This window comes from Trichechus manatus, unplaced genomic scaffold, assembly GCF_000243295.1.
Source record: "Trichechus manatus latirostris isolate Lorelei unplaced genomic scaffold, TriManLat1.0 scaffold00054, whole genome shotgun sequence".
Classification (NCBI taxonomy): Eukaryota; Metazoa; Chordata; class Mammalia; order Sirenia; family Trichechidae; genus Trichechus; species Trichechus manatus.
Window position 1 is genome coordinate 15,619,968 of NW_004443990.1, and position 21,499 is coordinate 15,641,466.

General features: G+C 49.3%; 1 protein-coding gene across 1 annotated transcript in view; it reads right to left on the minus strand.

Moving 5' to 3' along the window:
• Positions 1-3,805: 3,805 nt before the first annotated feature.
• PLXDC1 (plexin domain containing 1) overlaps positions 3,806-21,499 on the minus strand; it is a 67,866-nt gene continuing 50,172 nt past the window's right edge. Inside the window, exons 9-14 of the mRNA XM_004378017.1 lie at positions 18,665-18,746; positions 15,015-15,075; positions 13,291-13,426; positions 7,643-7,678; positions 5,253-5,413; positions 3,806-3,925 (exon numbers count right to left, since the gene is read on the minus strand). Coding sequence (XP_004378074.1) covers positions 3,806-3,925; positions 5,253-5,413; positions 7,643-7,678; positions 13,291-13,426; positions 15,015-15,075; positions 18,665-18,746 — 596 coding nt within the window. The remainder of the gene's footprint in view (positions 3,926-5,252; positions 5,414-7,642; positions 7,679-13,290; positions 13,427-15,014; positions 15,076-18,664; positions 18,747-21,499) is intronic.

Below are 21,499 nucleotides of genomic sequence, written 5' to 3' on the forward strand. Positions count from 1 at the left end.
AGCTCTGTGGGAGAAAGACCTGGCAATCTGCTCCTGTAAAGAGTACAGCCTAGAAAACCCTATGGGGCAGTTCTACGCTGGCACATGGGGTCGAAAATCAACTCAATGGCACCTAACAACAACAGAGTGCCCTCAGTCTCCAGATCCTTCTAATTGTGCTGTAAGTTCAGGTAGGTTTTTGGTGAGAGACTGCATTTTAACTGTGACATTGACTCCTGGTGTCTGTTCTCGTGGTCATGGAGTCTGGGCGCAGCTCCTGGTCAGTCCTCTGTGCAAGCCTCCAACTCCCATGCTCCTGGGACTGAATGTTCCAGGACCCAGAGAAGAGAGTCTTAACCCTGCCCACAACTACATGAATGGTCAGCTTAAGTGGTGAACACTTTGCTTTACAAATAGTGTGGTTGGCTGGCAGCTTTTGCCACTGTTTTAATTTAACAAACCAAGTTACGGGCTGAATGTAGATATAGCCTTGTCCAATGTTTTCAGCTATAAAACGTACGTGTGTGTGTGTATGTGTGTGTGTGAGATACATTATGGTAAAACACATAAATTAAAAAAAAAATGTTTTAAAAGGTTCATCAAGAACCTCTAATAGTGACCCAAGGACATTTTTGACCACAGGCTCCAGGTTGAGGCCTGAAGTGGCCTCAAGTCCTGGGGCCTGTTGGGGTAATCAGGTGATGTCTAATTACGGCCAAAGGGAGGTGGCCAGTTGGCCAAGCTTGGAAAGCCCATCTGCTCTAGCTGGGGCACTCCTGCGTGTTGGGATTGTGTTCTAGAATTAGAAACCCCTGGGACTTCAATGGACAGGTCCACAAATCTAGAAGTAGCCAGTTGAAGAAGAATGGAATTGTGCTTACAGCCTTACCCATGGAGTCCCCTCTCATACTCAGCCTCTGCATTCCTCGTTCCCATTCTTTTGTTGGCTCTCTTGAGTTCTAGTACAAAACAGAGCCTTCCTGAGAACTTCTGGTGTCTCTGTACAACAAGAAAACTCCCCACAGTCCGATTTCACAGCGTTAAAGCTTCCTGTCCTAGTGATGACCTTCATGGGCCCCCACCTTTCCACCCAGTAGGATCACTGTGAGAGTGCTTATAAGACACCATGTGGGGAAGCTGCCAGCCAACCACCTGCTTTCCTTTAGAGATGGTATGTGCCTGTAGGGGTGAGAGGCCTGGAAGTCTGGAAATGTTCTGCACTTGACCATCCACAGTATGTGCAGTACTACCTCACCTTGCTAGACTCAGCCAAACTCAGAGACTTGACCACAAGACTCCTGCATCTCCATCTGGTTGCTCTAGAAACGAGTCACTCTCCATAGCTACCCAGTTCACCTGCTATAAATCTTGGAGTAAAACTCTTAGGTCTGTCTCAAAAACACGTATCTCGTCAGGGATCCTGAGGACAGTCAGGGACCAGTATTAACTGTATGTTTGGCTCTATTTCTTGGGTCTCAGCGTTTTGGCTAGAGAAATCCAGAGGCTTTTAATGTCCAAAGCCCTCTCTTAGTGACAGATCTTTCGTTGTAAACAAACCAGTCTGCCTGCTGTCAAGTAGTTCCGCTGCTCTGACCACTCGCAGTGCACAGGTGAGCCAGGCTTGCTCTGGCGCGGGCCGGAGCCACCAAGCACTTTCCTTCCCCACCTGCAGTGGGTACTGGCCTTTGGCAGAGGCCTTGCCACATCACTGACCCTTTCTACACTCTCCGTGTTATTTCCCTTCAGGATCTGGGATGGTTGGCTGAGCTCCCATTGGGAAGAAGTGTGATGAAGTTTGGGAGAGGGAAAAATGGGGCTATACATTGCATTTAGCCACCACAGGAACTGCCCCGGTGGCCATTTTAGACACATAAAGATCATGGATGCCTTGCTGGTAGGGCAAAAGCAAAAATCACCCTCTGGCCGGAAGTGCTGGGAGCCCAGACCACTTTCCGTACCTGACTGTGCTCTCCTAAAGAGAGCTCTGTTACAGACATTTTGTCCGTCAGAAGCTTGAAAAGAACCCTATTCTCTTCGGGGCATTGACTTTCTTCTGCTCTCCTGTCCAAGCCCCTCTCCCTCCTCTGGTCTGTGAAGCATCTGTCTGCGAGGTCCAGCACCTATCCTGCTCTGATTGTCGTTAGCGTCCTCACTGAGGATGTGGCCGGTTATTTGCAGACTCCCTACCCCCACCCTGGGATGCCTTGTGCTTAAACGAGCTTCGGTCTTTTGCAGTGTCCCTCGTGACGTGCATAAACAGGGCACGACTAAGTGGAGACTGCGATTTGACATTTATTTGCTGCTGATACTTTTTACTTTGAATGAGGATGAGCTGTAGATTTCAATTTTAAATGCTCTTCAGAAGCAGCCCCAACTTCTCAGTGGGACAGAACTTCCTTAAAACCAGGTTAAATTTCAGAGCCTGAACACCCTGCACCAAAAGCTTCCTGCAGAGCTGGGGAGACAGAAGCAACTTTCCAGTTCAAGGTCTTGTGTAGGAAGTCCCTTCAAGCAGAGGCAGAGATTTCCCGCTAAATGATACTCCCTCATCGGCTTCCTCTGTCCCATCCACTTTGGGGGCTTTGCTTCTCAACAGAATCTAACTGAAGTTCCCTGGTTGGTGTGTCTCAAGAAACCATCTAGCCACCCTATTTTTCTTTAAGTGCTATAAAAATCCATCTCACAGGGGGAAAAACATTAATTAGGTTCACCCTGTTTTTGAAGTCTCTGGGTGGTACAAATGGTTAATGCACTTGGCTGCTAACCGAAAGGCTCGAGGTTTGAGTCCACCCAGAGGTGCCTTGGAAGAAAGGCCTGGTGATCTACTTCCAAAAAAATCAGCCATTGAAGACCCTATGGAGCACAGTTCTACTCTGACACACATGGGGTCACCATGAGTTGGAGTCGACTCAACGGCAACGGGCTTGGGTTTTTTGGTTTTTGGTAGTCCTCTCTGAAACTGACAGCAGAAGGGGCTAGTTAGTAAAATGGGCACCAAATGTGACATTGGAATAAAGAGCCCCACATCATCAACACCATGCCTGACTCTCTGGGGTTGCGCACAGCATGACTCGCAGGTTGGAGGCTGGGCTGCAGGTTGGAGTGACGCCCCGAATGCCGGCTGCACACATGTTGGAGGCAGAAGTACTGGTTCTCAGCAGAAAGGACAAGGTGAGGGAGCAAAGCCTAAAAATGCAATTTTCCCCACAAATTCTTTTCTCTCCTCTCATTTGGCTTTCTTCTGGTGACGACACGCCATTCAGTGGCTTGCCGCAGGGCTGAGAGCAGCCATACCTGGGGTTAGCAGATGAAGAGAACTACTTCTTCAGACCTGCAGAGCAACAGAAGCTGGAGCTAGATGCACCCAGTCCATAGCCATGAGGACCAGCTCTCAAGTCTATGGACCCTGGGATGCAGTGGCCCCAGTCTGGATTTTAATTATCTTGTGCCATATGAAGGGGCTTTGTGTGACCAGGAGCAGGGTGTCTAAACATCTCCACGTGGGAGGGGGCCTCTGGGACAGCTACAGAATAGACCACTGAGCAACCCAGAGGAGGGAGACCTCTTGGCATCAAAAGAGAATGAGATTAGGTTATTGTTCCTTAAAAATAACCCTGCTTCAGTATCAGGGGTTGCTTTTCCTCCCCTGCTTCAATATCCGGGGTGTGATGATCACACTGTAGCTCTGACCACTGTCTTATCTTCCCAGCCCAGGGTATGTTCAGAGGAGGGCAAGAAAAGTCGCTTGTCTGCTTTGCTTTGACCCATCTTTTCTGAGGTCCCCAGGTCTTCTTTCCTGCCCTTCAAAGGGGAGACCTGGCTGCTCTCAGCACTGCTCCGCCTCCACGAAGCCCTCCTTCTCATGGCCCGATGGCTCGACTTCGGTGTAAGTGGAGTGGCTGGGGTGGTTGCGGAACTTCATGGCCGGCCAGTGGTGAGGTCTCCGCTGTGGAGGACACAAAGTCAGTGGCGTGAGCACACCCACCGGAGACCCCACCCCCCTGAGGAATGGCGTAAAGCACCAAGCGCTGAGCGCCTCTCTTTCACATCGGCCCTGGAGTGCTGGGAGCCTTCTGGGTGCCAGGTGAAGGTCAGAGCCCCCTCTTCCTAAAAGACCTCCTGCTGTCATCGCTCAACCACCAAGAAACTGCTGGGAGTGGGAGGAGTTTGAAAAGAGGAGATTTTTATCCCTCACTGCGTGGTCTGCAGAACACACAGCAACCTGCTGAGTGGAGACCCAAGACTGTGGCAAGTGAGGGAGTGGGAGACGGCTGGAATGATCTGGGAGAGCATGGCTATGCCAAGACAATCCCCCAGACAGTTTAGGTCCTACATCAGAGTCAACTGGCAGGCTTATTGGAATGCAGATTCCTGGGCTTGCCTCTGACTTGCCCCATCAGAATCCCTGTGGCCTGGGAATCTGCACTTCCCCAGGTGATTCCCACGTAGGCTAAGACTTAAGAATGATTGGCTAGGTCTCACAAGAAATGGGGGTCACCTAAGCAAAGGGGAGTGAAACAACTAGGCCTCTGAGTAACGAGGTCACTGGGCTCATGAGTCATGCGGAGGGGACTGTGGGAGGCGCCACAGCTGTGCCATGAGGAGAGCTGGAAAGAAGCCGAGCGTAGAGGTCCGGGGCAGGAGCTGCTGAGCTCTGCGGCCAGAGTGAAGGCGGCTGCACCCCCTTCCCATGCTGCACCTCAGGCTAGCTCTTCAGAATTCTGAGACATTCAGAACTGTAGCATCCTTAGTCAAAGCTCCCAGAGAGCACAAAGCTCATTACAATTAGGGATTGGTAATTCCAATCTAAAAAAGCCACATAGCAGGCAAAAAGGCAGAGACCTCAGTTCCATTATGTTTTTGAAGAAGCACTGAGCCTGGAATTTGGGCATGAGAGACCATAAACTACTAGGAACTGGCCGCACAGTCACTAAATGGTCACCGTGTGGCACTTTTGGCCTTCTTTTTTTCCTCTGTCGGTTTTTCTGCTTTCACAAATGGGGGAGCAAAAGCAGATGGGCTGTTCAGCACAGGCAGGCGTGCTGAGGGAGTTGTGAGGTGCTGACCCCGAGGTTACCCTAACTAACCTGAGGCTAACCTGACTAAAAAGGCCCCAGCCAGTGCAAGGTGTGCCAGGCTGAAATTGATGACGTTTTCTCAGGTAGGCAGAGGGTGAGTGAGGATGAGATAGGGAGAGGCAGGTACTAAATGGCCCTGGACACGCTGATGCAGAAGTGGATGGCGGCTGACCTGTGGCCAAATTCTATACTGACCTCGATGAAGAAGAGTGCAGCATTGGAGGTGGGGTGGCCGTTGATGTAAATCCCAGCCAGGATAATGGCTGCCAGGAGGAGGACTGCCAGCACGATGCCCACAATGGTGCCCAGGTGCACTGGGGGACCCTTTGTCTTGGGCGACAGGTTGTTCTGAAGGCCTGTGGAGAGACCATTAGGGCAGGGAGGGGATGTAGGGGAGCAAGGAAGGTTGGGACATGGCTGAGCAAGGAGTCTTGAGTTCTGACAAAGTCCCAGAGATGAAAGCTGACAGAACCTTTGGATCTCGTTTTCAAATACATGAAAAAGTAAGGTAGGAGTTGGTGGCATCATTATGAGTATGACATAACATTGTTCTTGGCAGTGTTTGCAGGTGGTTTTCCAAAATCATTTAAAAGTTGCCCAAAGGTTTATTAAGGATCATGGTAAGAGAAATTCTCTCGGATACCCATGCCACGTAAATGCTTTGAAGGAATTCACAAAGGGAATGTGATGGTTGAGAGTTTTGGCTCTGGAGTCTGGTTGCCTGGGTTCAAATCCAGGCTCTGCCACGTATTAGCTGCGTGACGTTGGGAAAATTATTTAACCTCCCTGTTCTCAGTTATCACTCTGTAAAGCAAGGACACTAACAGTAACTCCCTCATAGGGTTCTTGTGGGGGTTAAAATGATATAATTCATGTCAAGTGCTCAGGACAATGCTTGGCAGCTAGGAAGACCTATTATGATATCAAAATGATCATATTATTACTTGTCACTGTCCACCACTAGATTGAGACTTCTTACAGGGCAGGGACAGTGTCTTATTCATCTCTGTATTCTTGGCCTTTAGAAAAAATGGTCAACCCATTGTAGGAGCTCAATAAAAGTCCATAGGATGAAGTAGGTTCTCTGGAAGCTAATAAACCAGCAGGCACTCTCTGAGAACATCCCAAGTATTTGAAATACATCCCAAAGAGGAGGCTTAGTATTTTCCACAGACCGAATGGAAACCTGGAAGCTCATGCAGTCCAATTCCTTTCTTGCATGGTTGAGGTAACGGAAATGCAGAGAGGTGAAGTGAGTTGCCCAAGCACACACAAATATAGTGCCAGCCACTAAGAAGCCTAGTTTCCTGATATTACCTGGAGTGGTTATTTTCTTCTTTACCCTACTCTAAAGGAATATGGAGGTAATGAGATGGAGAAGATAGAACACTGTGTATGCAACAGAAATATTGAATCCTTTTTACACAGCTAATGAGAGGGATGGAAGTCAACAGTGGGGTAGTGATTTTTAATAGGATGTTACATGCATTCAGAATCATCGTCCTCCCCACCCTCTTTTTTTCTGCTTGGCACTCGGCAAGCAAAGGAAACCCAAGAGAGAACCTATCACCAGGCACTCCAGTGCATGGTTAGCGCCTCTATCTGCCAACATGTGGGAGGGTTGAGGTGGCACACCCCAAACTAGCCTTCTCCTACATGGTTGGCATTCAGCCCACAGCCTGCACTGACCCAGGTGATCTGATGATCAGGGTTGCCACTGGCGAGCACATGGTGTAGAGGGAGGAGAATGCGGCCCAGCCACTCCCACCACCCCCAACACACACAACTGCTGTCTACGAGGAGTCATGGCTCCATCTCTGGTGGTAGACCCAATTAACTTGCCTCATTAATAACCTTTCTTCCCCACTGGGCCCTTACATAACAATCCCCAGCACTTGGAAGTGAAAAGCATTTCCATCTCTACTCTACTCCACCGCCAGTCCGTCTCTATCTCCACTCAACTCCACTCAACTTGGTGGTTGCAGCAAGGGCTTGAGCTGGCTTTGGGCAAAGGGTAGGGGAGATGGGACTATCTCATGTATTAAAGGAAGAGATAATCTTTCCAGGTAATTCTGGGGTAGGTAAATCCCACTTGGTGCCCTGCAAACCCTTTTGGTGGACAACGGTTATACACTCTGCCAACCCAGGTTGGGAATTGAAGGAAGCTTGATAGGAGAGAAGCTGTTCTACACCCTCATTGACTGTGAGGCCCATGGGGATGAGAGGCTGTAGCCATGTGCCCCACACTGTCACACCTGCTCTGGCTCAGTCCTTCCCTCCTCCTCACACTTGCTTCAGTGTGGTGAATGTTCAAGGGCAGAGGTGGGAGAAGAACCACAAGAAGTTCTTGGCTGAGATGAGAAATGTCTAGGTGTACAATGTTCCTTCAATCTAGGGGCTTGTGCCCAGAAGCCCACCTGCCTTCCCACCCAGCCCAAAGTTTGGTATGCTCCGGCTGCTGTTGCTCCTTCCCCTCCCCAACTTGGAATAAAAATAAAGAGGCCAAGTGGCTGTTCCACCCTTCTCTTGAGTGGTTCCAAGAGGCAGCAGGTCTGGTCAAGAAGGGCAGGCAGTTCTGTACTCACCATCTCCTCCTGCGTAGGGATTCAACTTGGTGTCATCTCAAAGAGGAGAGAGAGAGCAGGATTAGTGGAGTCATTATGGCCTTTGTTACTTTAGGTCTGGATGGGACTTTAGGGAGGCTCAGTCCAGCCTTTCATTTTAGAGGCAAGGAAACTGAAGCACAGAGAGGGGAAGTGACTTGCTCAAAATCACACGGTAGTGTAATGGTAGCTGGCCACTAACAAGCCAACTTTTCCCAGTCTCGTGTTTATCCATTACACAAATATTTATTGAGTATTTAGTGTGGGCTGGGCACTGGGGGTAGGTGCTGGGGATACAACGGGTAATAGACGGACATCATCTTTGTCCTAAGGAAGTTAACAGGTGTGGGGGTGTGGGAGGGCAATTAAAATCCAGCATGATGAGTCTCTGCCTGGGGTGCCCTACCCAGACAAAGGAGGTCAAGGCTTCCTGGTGGAAGTGATTCATAAGCTAAGAAGGAGAATGGGGTAGGGTCTGGGAAAAAGGCTTCCAGACAGAGGGAAGAGTATGGGCAAAGGCCCAGAGTCAGAACTTAGCCGGCTGAGAAATAAAAAGCAGTGCAGTGTAGCTGGAAGGTGGAGAGTATGTGAATGGGGGTTGATGAGAGATGAGGTTGGCAGGAGAGTAGGGTGTGTGGAAAGTGAAGCTGAGGACCTTGCATGTTCTCCTAAGGGGCAACGGGAAGCTAAGGAAAGGTTTGAGGAGGATGTGTGTATGAGAGGATCATATTTGCAGGGTGGCCTCCTCTGGGCTGCATTGTGGAGGACAGATTTCCATGCTAACACACTCTCTACACCTTAAGGTGTATATCCTGCAGCTTTCTAAATAAGTTCCAGTGGTGGGCCCTTCCTGTTCTTCTTTTCCTCACAGACTAATAGGGGAAAGGAAAGGAAGAGTTCCACGTCAGGAGAATGCTCTAGATGACTGAAGATTATTGCTTTAAGCACTAAAAGTTTAAGCAAATCTAGCCATTCCACAATTCATGGCCTGCAGTGTGCATTTTGTTCCTTATCCCCCTCCAGCACTTCCAGCATCCATTTCATTTAAGACTTTTACTGGTTCGCCTTTGTTCATGAACTTCACAGGTGTTCAAAGCCCTTCACAATTTCTCTCTGATCTTCTTTCCAACTGTTACCTGCCACAACCCAACACTGCGGCCACAACAAGTTGTTTGAGGCTTTGCAGACCCCTTCCCTTGCTTTCACATCTGAGCTGCTGTATATACTGTTCCTCCTGCAGGGGGCGCCCTTTCTTCCCATCACTACTTCCCTTTCACAAGTCCCACCACCACTGAAAAAAACCTCTGAAGAGCTGGTTGAGCACGAGCAAGGTTGGATCCTGTTTTGATTTAAAATCCTGACATTTTGTTCATTATGGAATTTTTTGGCATTAATTTTGGTTTTTTTGAAATATTGCATTAAAAGCACAGATGAGAACTTTAAGGGGCAGAGAGACTAAATTAATGGTGATGAAATAACATGGGTGGAGATGGAATGGTGGCACACGACATATGTAACCAACATTACTGAACTGTTCGTGTAGAAATTGTGACTGGATGTGTGTTTGGCTATGTATATTGCCACCAAAAAGAAAGAAATTTTTTTTTTTAAATTGCATAAAAATATTATTTATCTTGATTATTGTTTTGGGGGGTTTTCGGAGGGCACGTCCTTGAATTTCGTGCCTGAGGCGAATGCCTCACTCCCCTCATCCTAGTCCTGGCTGTGGCCCTGTCACTTCCAGGAGGAAAGATGGCTGCATCCTCCTCTGTGCTCCTTTGCACTTGGTACCTGTGTCCTTTGCAGCATCTTGGCTCCCACTGTTTCCCTAGAAACCATGAGCTCCTCTACACTCAACCGATTTACACTCAAGGTGCCTGCTCTGTTATGCATCTCCAGTCACTCTTGCAATGTAAAAAGAAGTCACATTAGATAATGGAAGAATAAAGCATAAAAATTTTTAAAGCTGGTCCCTCTAGGGCAAGAGGGAATAGGGTGGAGGAAAGAACCAGAAACTAAACTTGGAATACACCTCGTTTTGTAGATTTGCCTTTGGAACCATGGAAATCATTGTTTAATAACTGTATAATTGTATTTTAAAAAATCTAAAAAGCAACCCCCCAAAATTGAATGCAAAACAAAACAAATAGAGATTTGTAGACTTATAAAAGAAAGGTACATTTCAGTCAGGAATTTCAATAACCAAGGTATTTAAACACAGCTCTGAGTCTGTTTTGTTACTGTAAGTTGAAAGCAATGAATTGGGTAATCAAAACTGACCAAAGTAACCCTAAACATCACTGGGCGAATTAACTTGATTCAAATCAACTTGTTTTGAATCTGGACCATTGAGATCAGTAGCAGCCCCGTTGTCACTTGCCACTGAACAAAAGGACATGGTGCCACCAACTGGCAGTCCCTCGCACAATGCTACAGAAGGTGACCGCACTGTGCCCACAACAGCTTTTCTCCTACTCACCAAGTGCTGGCTCCCAGCCACCATCTTGTTGGGAGTCCATGGAATGCAAATGGGCCTCCCTAATGAAGGGATTGGGGCATAGCTGCATAGAAACTCATGCCCAGTAGAAGGAATGCATGTAAGGCTTGTTGAGTGAGTGGTCATTTTTCTGTAGTTAGTTGTCATGCCTTGCTGCTATCAACATGCTCTGTTCTGCTGCATATAAGATGAGCCATTATATTGCACATAGACATTCTGGGGGAGCGCTTATCTCTCCTTGCAATGAAATGCATGGGCTTTGTGACAGCTCTTGCCACTCAGAGGTCATCCTGTCTCACTTAAGCAAGTAGCGTTTGTTACAAGTGAACAACTCTTAAAATCCAGCTTCCATACCTCCTGCTCCCTGGGCCTCTCTGCTTCTCTGCCTGGCTGGTGCCAGAAGGGCTCCAGGCACCCTCCAGCAACCTGTTGCCCCTGCCCTGATACCTTCTGCCTCTGCTCTCCTCTGGTTGGAGTGCTGCATCCTTCTTCACAACATCATCCTATTACAGATCGTACTCCATGGCTGCCTCTGCGGCTATAATGGCACAGACAGGAGGATGACTAAAACCTGTTCTGCCAAGACGCCTTAGAGTTGGATGTGTGTGAGGAAAACTCCATTAAATTTTTTCCCTTATAAATATAACTGGATAATCTTTGCCACCTCCTCCAGGACTGGAAGGACACAGAGCCAGAACTGTCCTCACTTACTCTAATGAATGTTTTCTGTTGGGGACTACTACACAGCAAAGCAGAAGTGAGACAGTCCTGGCATGGCAGGAGACCCACACTGATAATAAAACTGGCAAACAGGACATGCTGCCTCTGTGTAGGGACAGCCACCAAGGCAGCGACATGAGAGAAATGGAGTCTTGGGAAGGCTGAGTAATTGACCAAGTTCACATAGCCTACAGGTAATAAGTCAATTTGAACCCGGCCCTGAAATCCTGTATCCTGAGCTCTCCACACCCACCACAGCCACCCTTCTGGCCTCTGACACTCAGGCTTAGCCAGACAGTAAACTCCCTGAGGTAAAGACTGGGTTCTGAACTTTAGGGGTGTCTGCAGCTACCAGCCCAGTGCTAAGCACAGAACGTGGCCTCAACAAGCACATGGGGTAAACTGAGGGGTGACTGAGCAAGGGTTTCTTCCTTCCAGGTGGAGTTTCTCTTAACTGGAAGGTCACCCCTAGACTCAGTTATTCACCCCCAAGGGCAATGTCTCCTCCTGCTTCATTTTCCTTTACTCTCCCCCCCCCACCCCCCGCATCACGAGCACAGCTCTCATACCTGTGCCAGAACCAGCAACTTCACAGTGAGGGAGTCGTTCCAACCTGCCTCAGTTGTTCCTCCTTCTCTATTTTTCGCTGCTCCTGAAGCCACCTAGACCCTGTTTCATTTCTCTCAGCACTGAGAAATGCAGTGGGTTGAGGGGAAAGATCTCAGTTTTTAGAACCAGATGAGATCAGCCTCTTCTCGGCTGCGTGACCCTGGGCAAGTCATCTACCTCTCTGAGCCTTAGTGTCTTCTCTATATCTGTTGCCATTGGGTCGATTTCAACTCATAGCGACCCTATAGGACAAAGCAGAACTGCCCCATAGGGTTTCCAAGGAGCAGCTGGTGGATTCAAACCGCCAACTTTCGGTTAACAGCTGAGATCTAAACCACTGCGCCACCAGGGGTCCATCTCCTCTATAAAATGGGGATAAAACATTACCAATGTACAGGACTGCCAGGAAGACTAAGTATTAATGCATACACAACTTTAGCACCCTACCTGTCACAGAGTAAATCTCCCCAAAATGTTACTGCTTTCTATCATTTGTTCACCCTCCTCCACAGCTTCCCTCCGGCCAGATCCACTGGTTCCTGCTCTAGCTCTCCAGTTCTCTTTAGAAAGACAGGAGGTGCGGTGGAAAGAGTATTAAGAACATTCCACCATGTACTTCTCATGTGACCCTGAGTAACCTACTTTGCCCCTTATGAGCCTGTTTCTTTATCTATAAAATGAGATTGTGGCTGAATAATGTTTTAAAATATTAACTAATTTTTTCTTCTCTCCTGTCCTCTTTTCCATTCGCCCCTTCCAAGCAGGTATTTGTCTCCATACTCACTGCCTCAGGAGGTGGTGAGAGCCCATGTGTCTTTCAGTCTTAGTATAAGAGAAAGGGGGTTTCAAACCTAGATGTGGTGTATCGAAAAAGCCCAAGAGAGAGGAATGTCCCGGACAGAGTCAAAGAATCCCAGGGTGGGGAGGAAGGAAGAAGGGAGAGACTTGAGGGTCCTAGGACTGGAGGGGCCTGCATGGGGCCTCCCAACGGCAAGCACGGGCTTCCCTGAGATGCGGTGCTGCCTAGTGTCTCCAGGCGATGGACCTCAGGTGGCTTCAACCAAGACCCCCAGGCCAGGAGGTGGCAGAGAAGCCCTGAGGATAGCCAGGCCTGAAGAGGTGGGGGTAGATCAGCACTAATCCAAGATGGAGGACACAGTGGCCCCACCCTGACCCTCAGCCTACGCTAGATCACAGGAGCAGGGAGCCAGCCCCAGAATGAATGGCTGAGGTGGAATTTCCCACCACATTAGCCAAGGAGGCACTGAGAGTCAGAAATGAGGTTAAGTTACAGAAAACTCAGGTAATCTTTTTCTCTCACATCTGAGTGTGTGGACTGGGCTCATACCTGCTATAGGGATGATAAGACTTCACAGGGTTCTATGAGGAATACTATTAAAATTAACTGAGATAAAACATATAAAACACCTGGCACTGGGCTGGGACATTAGTTTTTCCCTTAACCTGCCCCTAAAAGTACTTGTGCCACCACAGTACATTCTGTCCCACCGCCCTGATGCAGGCCACACAGTGGTTAGAGCCTGGGTGCAGCAACACTCGTTATACACCTGGCTCTGCTTCTCACCCGCTTGGTGGGCTGGGCCAAGTGACCTCAGCTCTCTGAGCCTCAAGCCCCTCATCTGTATAAGGACAGAGCAATTCCTATTTCATGACATAATTAATTCCATGAGATAATTCCTATTCCTCTCCCTGTCAGGGACAGTGAGTGCTCCAGAGCGGCAGCTCTTCCCCTTGGCTTCTCTCTCCCCTTCTCACCCTTGTGGTTCAGGAGTTCAGGCCTTACCTTCTGTGGTGAGGCTGTTGATGAAGAGGGAGGAGGAGGTGGTGGTAAGGTCTCCATCAAAGGGGCTGAAGGAGCTGTCGGGGGAGGATGAGTAGAGATCCTCGTCCTGGAAGTCCTCACATGTCCTGCCCTCTGCCTGTAAGAGAGACCCCGGCGCTGCTGCCCTGGACAGAGGTCTCACCAGCGGGGAGGGCTGCCCACAGCAAAGAGCCCTCAAGTGGAAGGACCGTAGGGTGCTTTCATCCCTCAGTGGCCAGAAAATTGGAGATTCCAGTGCATGGTCCAAGCGTGGTAATCCAACCAAAGCCAGGCACTGAATGCATTTAAGCCTTCCACTTTATCCTGAAAGTGCCTTATCTTACAGGGCAATTTATCTGTCAGCTGTGCTGAATTCTTCCTCAAGGAAGGCACTGAGATGCCAATCTTAAATAAACAGAGCAAATCTGAACATTGACCAACAGCCAGCATCAGAGGTGGACTCTTATACAGGAGTTTTTTAAGGCCAGAAAAAGCACAGCAATGTGTCCAGGGGGTTATGTTCAAAGGCTGGCCCGGCACCTTCTAGCTATGAGATGCAAGCCAAATCACTAAACCTCTTTGAGCTTCAGTTTTCCCCTCTGATCAGTGGAGGTAGTGATCCTCAGCTTTTGGGGTCATGTTAGGATTAAATAAGAGCAAGTGTAAGGCAGCACGCAGTGAAATGGTTGGCACATGTAATGTGCTTGATAAATAAATATACAAATAAGGAAAGAAAGGATGTAAAGACGAAGGGAAGAGAAAAGGACGCATGGATGAATGGATCTGTCTGTGTTAGTATAAGGTGTACGAATAGGAGATTCCCCACTCAGAATCAAAGTGGTGGAAATTTTTGGAAAAGTGAAAAGGAACCTGTATGGGAATCTAAATGGAAGCTCCTTGAACAACCTCTTCACTCCCAGAATGACGGCCTCCCTCAAACATCAGAGGGCTGGAGCTGTGGCCAGCATTTCATTAATGTCACCAGATGCACAGCCTCCCCAGAGGACCCAGCTGTGGCTTAGGCCACATCCAATGTACCCTCTGCACAGATGTAAGAGTTCCTGGAGCACTGCCCACTCAAGGCCAAGTCACCAGGAGAAGTGCTTATCTCAGGGACCCACACAAAAAAAAAAACCTAGTTGCCATTGAGTTGATTGACTCATGGTGACCTCATGTCTTATAGAGTAGAACTGTGCCCCGTAGGGTTTTCATGACTGTGACCTTTCAGAAGCAGGCCTTTCTTCTGAGGTCCTTCTGGGTGGGTTTGAACCACCAACCTTTCAGTTAATAGGTGATCACTTGACCATTTGCACCACCCAGGGCCTCTTTAGGGACCCACCCTTCCCAAAACCCAATGCTGTCGAGTCGATTCTGATTCATAGTGACCCTACGGGACAGGGTGGAACTGCCCCATAGGGCTTCCAAGGAGCAGCTGGTGGATTTTAACTGCCAATCTTTTAGTTAGCAGCCGAACTCTTAACTACTATACCAGCAGCGCTCCCAGGGACCCACAGAGCCTCCAAAACCTCCCAAGGGTGGTCTGACTGGCTTCAGAGCAACCTGGAAAACAAGTCCCAGGTGGAGGGAGAATTTCAACGAGAGCCAGATGCTTTCAAAAGAGCCAGCTGGGGAGGGGCCTGCTGGCAGCCCTACTGCTCCCCAACAGCCTGATGCAGGGACCACAGCAGATCACTTCTGCCTCTCACCTCCTGGGCACAGCCGTAGGCCAGCCACTCCTGGCGGTAGCGGTCAAAGCCACTGGAGCATCTGCAGAGGGACCAAAAGGTCAGAGATGTGATGGGATGTGACAGAGAAGCCCTCCCCTTCATTTCACCTGACTCAGACATGCTGAGGTAACAGTTTTCCGATGGTGGGGGGCCTAACCTCTCAGGGCTGGGGTGGTCAAGCTCCCCAAGGCCACTGGGCATGTACCCTTAGTGCCAGGCAGCTGTGAAACTGGGAGGCAGACCCCCTGCTCCCTCTACTCATTCCCTAGAAAGAGATATTGTTTTACCCCACTTTCTCTCTGGCCCAGCTCCCATTGGTGAAGTTGGGGGGCGGTGGTAGGTGGACTGCATGGCTCTAATGACTTTTGAGGTCCCTTTGACTGTGATACCATGAAATTGCTGAGAATCCAGGGAATCCAAGGAATTCATACACCTGTTTCCATCTGGAGAAGACTTGCTCATTCACAGAACTCCACTCCCTGCTCCCGCCAGTTGCTGAAGGTCTAAGCTTGGGGTGGGATTGGCAGGGAGGGAGATGCTGGGCCTCAGGCAGGTATCAGCACATTTAGGCAACATGTCACTGTGATCATTAAAGGACAGAAATAAGGCTCTTGCCAGAGGCTAGAGGGATTAAAAATTGCTGCCATGGGGCCCTGGAGAGGCCATTGTGTGGTTCAGCTGGGCTGGAAGACATCAAGCACTTCATTAGGGAAGGGGTGTGGGCATGAGGATGAACCAAAGAATGTTCTCCATGGCATCGTGCTCAAATTTTCATTCTTTACTCTTTGGTGCCAAGGGAATCCAGCAAGTCCTACTTGAGCTCAGCAACATCTGCATGGGAACAATAACATCACAAGCCACCAGTGCTGAGAAAAAACACCTGGCACATTAGCTCCCTGCACCAGCAACTGCCCACCTGTCTGTGGGAGACGTGGTGAGGCCAAAGGCTGAGGCTTTGCAAGGATTGCAAACCTTTCCTTCTGAACATGCCTCCTTGGCCCAGAGCTGCTCCTCCTGCAGCAGGGAGGCTGGACCGCACCATCCACACTCTCCCTCCCTCTCAGGTCCTCCATGCCCACTACTTGGGGGGATGGCAGACCAAGGGAGCTATTGGAGGCTGGGGAACTAAAGTGCCTTTTAGGCACTTTAAACTGATTCTTTCAAGGATGGATTGAGCCTTCAGTGTAGGTCTAAAAGCATCACCTTCTAGGCCCTGAACCAACCAACACAAAATCAAAGACGAAGGGCAGGAGAAATGACTGTCCATTGATCACCTCCTGAGTGCCAAGTGCTGCCCCAGCCACATGCTCCTGCACCATCTCCTGGGACCCTCACAATGACTATAAGGCAGGGATCATGACTCTCATTTCCTGAGCCAAATTCCAGAGTTAAGGTTGCCCTTAGACTCCAAGGCGGACCACTGGGGAAAACCTAGGAAGAAAGGAAGACACCTTCCATGGGAAGTGAAATTGTTTGAATCAGATCTGGCCCCAGGGCAGGGAGGGGAAGCCTGGGAGGCTGAGGAGGGCAGAGTGGGTGGAGGGAAAGGGGAAAGCAGAGGACCCACACTGTGATTGCAAGCAGCTTTTGGTGGGAGGTACCATGTTCTATGACCCCACAACCCTGCCCTCTGGCTTTTTAGGCACCTGCTGGGGTCAGCTCTCAATTGCAGCTGAGGCTCTAGAGAGCTCGCAGGGAGAGGCGTGTGCTGGAGTGAGGCCAGGCTGATGGGTGGGGTGGGGGGCGGGGGGTGGGATGGTTTCCAGCAACATATGAGCCTTGCACTCTATCTGATAGAGCTCCTCTGTCCTGTGCTGACAACCACAGCAAGGCAGATCCACAGCCAGTGGCCCTGCCCTTCCCCCCACTGACCAACCTCTTAGAGTTGAGCTGGACCCAACGCTCATTAAACCGTCATGGTGTCTGGCTCTGTTTTCCTTCTGGTTATTCCCTGGGTTTGGGCGGATATGTTAAATGGGGGTTGTGTCAATGTGAGGATGTTTTTTTCATTTGACCCATTTCGTGGTTCTCATGGCTCAGCTCTTGCTGGATGCTGAGTCACGCAGTGGCAGCCAGCCCCAGGATCCCAGGGTTCATCCAAGGTCATCTCACCGTCGCTAAGACAATGCTTCTCAAACTTGAAAGTACACAAGACGATCCACTTTAAAAATCGGATTCCCGGGATCCTGGTCCCAGAGGTTCATATTCTGTGGGTCTGGGGTGGGGCCCAGGAATCCGCCTTTTTAACAAGCCCTCCATGTGATCCTGGGATGCTCGCAGTCTGCGGACCACTCTTTAAAAAACTCTGCTCCACGAAGAACCAACTTTGGTCTGCCCTATGTATTTTCTCTGAGGCTCCGCATCTTTCATGCAAAGGGTCCAGAGTGCTTTGCAGAAATGCTGCTTGGTAGTTGAGGAATTAAAACAATGGTGTGCTCACTCACCTTTCCCTAACCACTTAACCTCAGCCCACTTTAAAGGGCAAACAGACTGAGGCCCCCAGAGAGTGAATCAAAGCACAACTGGTGGAAAGAACACTGGGGGTTCTAACTTGAACTCCCCCTATTCATTTCCTTCCCAGCCCAATGCTGTGTCCCCGTGTGCTAGGCAGGCAGCCTGGAGAGGCAAGAGCTTCTATTTCTGCACCAGGAGATTGGAGAGGAACAAAGGAAACACTGATGGATACATGGCAGCTGCATGAGAACTTGGAGACTCTGTAATTTTGCAATTTGCAAGATTGCCTAAAAGGCTCTTGGAGTTCATAGGGCTTCCCACTCTCATGACAGTCCTGGTCCTGAAAGAAATTCTTTTTTTTTTTTTCTCTCTTGCCATGTATTTATCTTGGCCAGGAGAACAGAGCTTGAATTCTGATTCTAATCTGTAAGGAAGTGGTTTCAGACCAATGCGTGGAAGATGAGTTGGATTTCAGAACATTATCCCTGAACTTGAATCTCACTCAGAATTTTCTCTGTTCCCCAAACCAAACAAACACAGCTTGGTAGCTTCCCAACTTTCCATGGACGCCTGCAATTTCCACCCCCGTGGTTTTCAGGAAACCCTGTTGCAACCCGAGAATAATCTTGAGGTGGTGGTTTGGAGTCATGGGGTTCTCACTCAGCTGCAGTGGCTCTTTGGCTCATACCTTGTCTCTAAGACTATGGTTCTCACGCTTGTTTGCAGATGAGGTGCCATGTTAAAACAGAGGCCCCTGGGGTCTTCTCCCTGAGATTCTGATGCAGAGGGTCTGGAGTGGGACCCAGGAATCTGTATGTTTAACATGGGATTCTGGGATGCCCACAGCTGTGGACCACTCTTTGAGAAGTCATGCCCTGTGGAGGAACATCCCTCCCTTATCCTGGATGTGAGGAGAATCTTTCAAAAGCCTGGCATTGCCACAGGCCACGCCCTGACACACAAACACCTTGATCAGTCCATGCCTCAGGGAGAAGCGCTTCTGTGACACTCTTATCCTAAAGGTCAGAGTGGCACTGGCCAGAGATACCCTCATGTTGGCAAACTGCTGACAATGGGATCAGCCAAGGGGTTGAGGCAGGGAGCGGGACTGTGCCGCCCTCTGCCCCTCCTCCACAGTCTGCCTGTGGGAACCAGAGGGCAAGGCAGGCACTAACCTCTGGAGGACGTGGCACCAGCTGCAGTTGAAGGTCAGGTCAGAGGACATGCAGGCATCACAGCTCTGATGCTGCAGGCAGGCTACAAGAGAGAAAGCAATGGACCCTCAGTGCCAGGCCCTTTTCCACTGCCTCACAAGCACAAAGGGCACAGTTTTCCTAAATGCTGGTGCTCACAGAATCTCTGACTTATTGGGGGCCTTAACACAAAAAAACTAAACCCTTTGCCGTCAAGTCAATTCTGACTCATAGCAACCCTATACAGATCCTATAGGACAGAGTAGAACTGCCCCCCAGGGTTTCTAAGGAGGAGCTGGTGGATTTGAACTGCTGACCTTTTGGTTAGCAGCCAAACGCTTAACCACTGTGCCACCAGGGCTCCATTGGGGGCCTTAGAGGGCATTAATGTCAAACTTACTTGAGTTCAGCCCTAATCTATCCCTTCCTTCCTCCCTCCCTCACTCCCACCCACCTACCCATCCAACCAGCCACCCATCCATCCATCCTTCCTTCAGTCACCAGAGGGTCAGGCCCTGAGCTGGTGCTGGGAATTCAGCAGTAAGACCTGGTCCCTGCCTTCTTGGAGTTTATAACCATGTGGACAGACAGACCCTAAACAGATAATCAAATAAAAATAACTATGTAATTATAATTGTGATGAGGTCTATCACATGAGGACGTTATAGTGCGTACAATGGGATTTCATCTCATCTGAGAATGATATTTCCAGATCATTGACTACAATCACAGGGTTGAAAGGGATTTTTTAAAATGTTCTTGTTTGAGGGACCTCCTACCACCAAGAAAGCAGAGCCGGGAGCAGAGGTCCCTGTGCTGAGAAGCTCCTAGACCGGGGGAGGATTGATGACAAGCACCTTCCCCCAGAGCCGATATAGAGAGAAAGCTTTTCCCTGGAGCTGGTGCCCTGATTCGGACATCTAGTCTCCTAGACTGTGAGAGAGTAAGTTTCTCTTCGTTAAAGCCAAAAAAAAGAAAAGATGCTCTGGTTAGACTCCCATCCAGGGCATGAAGCCCTGTTAACTGGGAACACTTATTCCCACTCCTGATGTTTCTGAGTGGAGGTCCATGTGGAGGGATTGCTGTCAGAATCCCGCTCCTGGTCTCTCCCCATCTTTCTCCCAGGATGTTAGTGCGCACTAAGTTTGTGTGGGTAAACCACGTGTACGCAGTCCCACTCCTTTCGTCTCTCTCTGCTCCTGGAAGTGAGCAACCCACAGGGAATGTGCTTTGACCTCTGCTCTTCCACGCATAAGTCTTACTTGGGGAAGTTTCTTGACCTCTCTGTGCCTCAGCTACCTCACTTGTAAAACAGGAATAGTAATACTGTCGGTCTATCTATCTATTGCTGTGAGGGTGAAATGAGATAATACCTAGAGAGCATAATAGTGCTGGACACATGGTGGGTGCCCAATAAATATTACTTGTTATCATTGACTATTGTCTTATTCAATCCTCTCAATAAACTGAAGAAGTTTTCATTCACTCACTCATTCATTCATCCATCAAATATTTATTGAGCCCCTACCACGGGCCAGGCGCTTTGCTGGGTGTGGGAGCTACAGTGTTGAACAGGAAAGACAGAAGCCCTGCCCGCATGGAGCTGCAATCTCATGGAGGAGACAGTCACCACACACACAGAGAGATAAATCTACACTAGGGTGTCCGGTGGGGAAAAGGACAGTAAGAAAAGGAGAACAGAACAGGGAGGCAGAATGGCAGTGAGGGATGCAGTCCTGCAGATTGAGGAAGGCCTCTTGGAGGAGGTGACATTTGGGCAGAGACCGAGGAGAAGGGAGGAAGAGAGCCCTGCTGCTCTTCTGGGGCAAGGGAAGTCCAGGCAGAAGTGATCCTGTGTGGACAGGTCCAGGGAGGAACTGTCCCAGGTATGTTCCTGAACATGCACAGTGGAGAGGGGGAAAGTAGTAGGCATGAAGAGGGAACAACAGCTGGGGCCCAGCCTAGGCAGGACCGAGTGTGAGAGCATCAGGGCAGGGGAGCAGGTTGCTGGAGGGTGCATGGACCCCTTCTGGCACTAGCCTGACAGAGAAGGAGCAGAGAGGCCCAGGGAACAGGAGGTATGGGAGTTGGATTTTAAGAGTTGTTCACTTGCAATTGAATGCTACCCAGTTAAGTGAACCAGGAAGACCTCTGAGTAGCAAGAGCTGTCACAAAGCCCATGCATTTTATTGCAAGGACAGACAGGGGCTCATCCAGAATAACTGTGTGCGATATAACGACTCATCTTACACGCAGAACAGAACATGTTGATAGCAGCAAGAAGTGACAACTAACTACAGAAAAGTGACCACTCATTCAATAAGCCATACAAGCATGTCTTCTACTGGGTGTGAGTTTCCATGCAGCCACGCCACAATCCCTTCATTAGGGAGCCCAATTTGCATTCCACGGACCCCCAACAACATAGCGGCTGGAAACCAGCACTTGGTGAGTAGGAGAAAAGCTGTTGTGGGCATGATGTGGTCACCTTCTGTAGCTTTATGGGAGGCTCTGGCTGTTGGTGGCACTGTGTCTTTTTGTTTAGTAGAGCTTTGAGACCCTGGAAGGGTTGATAGAAAGTCATCGGCAGGAAATAAACAGGGATTGACCTGAACAAGAGCTCTCTGGCTGTTTTGATCCCTGATGTAGCCTGAGAGTCTAGAATAGTGCTCAGTACATGGTAGGCAGTTAACAAATGTTTATCGAAATGACACATAGATGCTCTTGTTATCCCTGTTTCACAGCGGAGGAAACCGAGGCTTGGAGGGAGTCATGGAGTGAAGAGTGGCAGGTCTGAGGGTGAATCCAGGTCTGTCT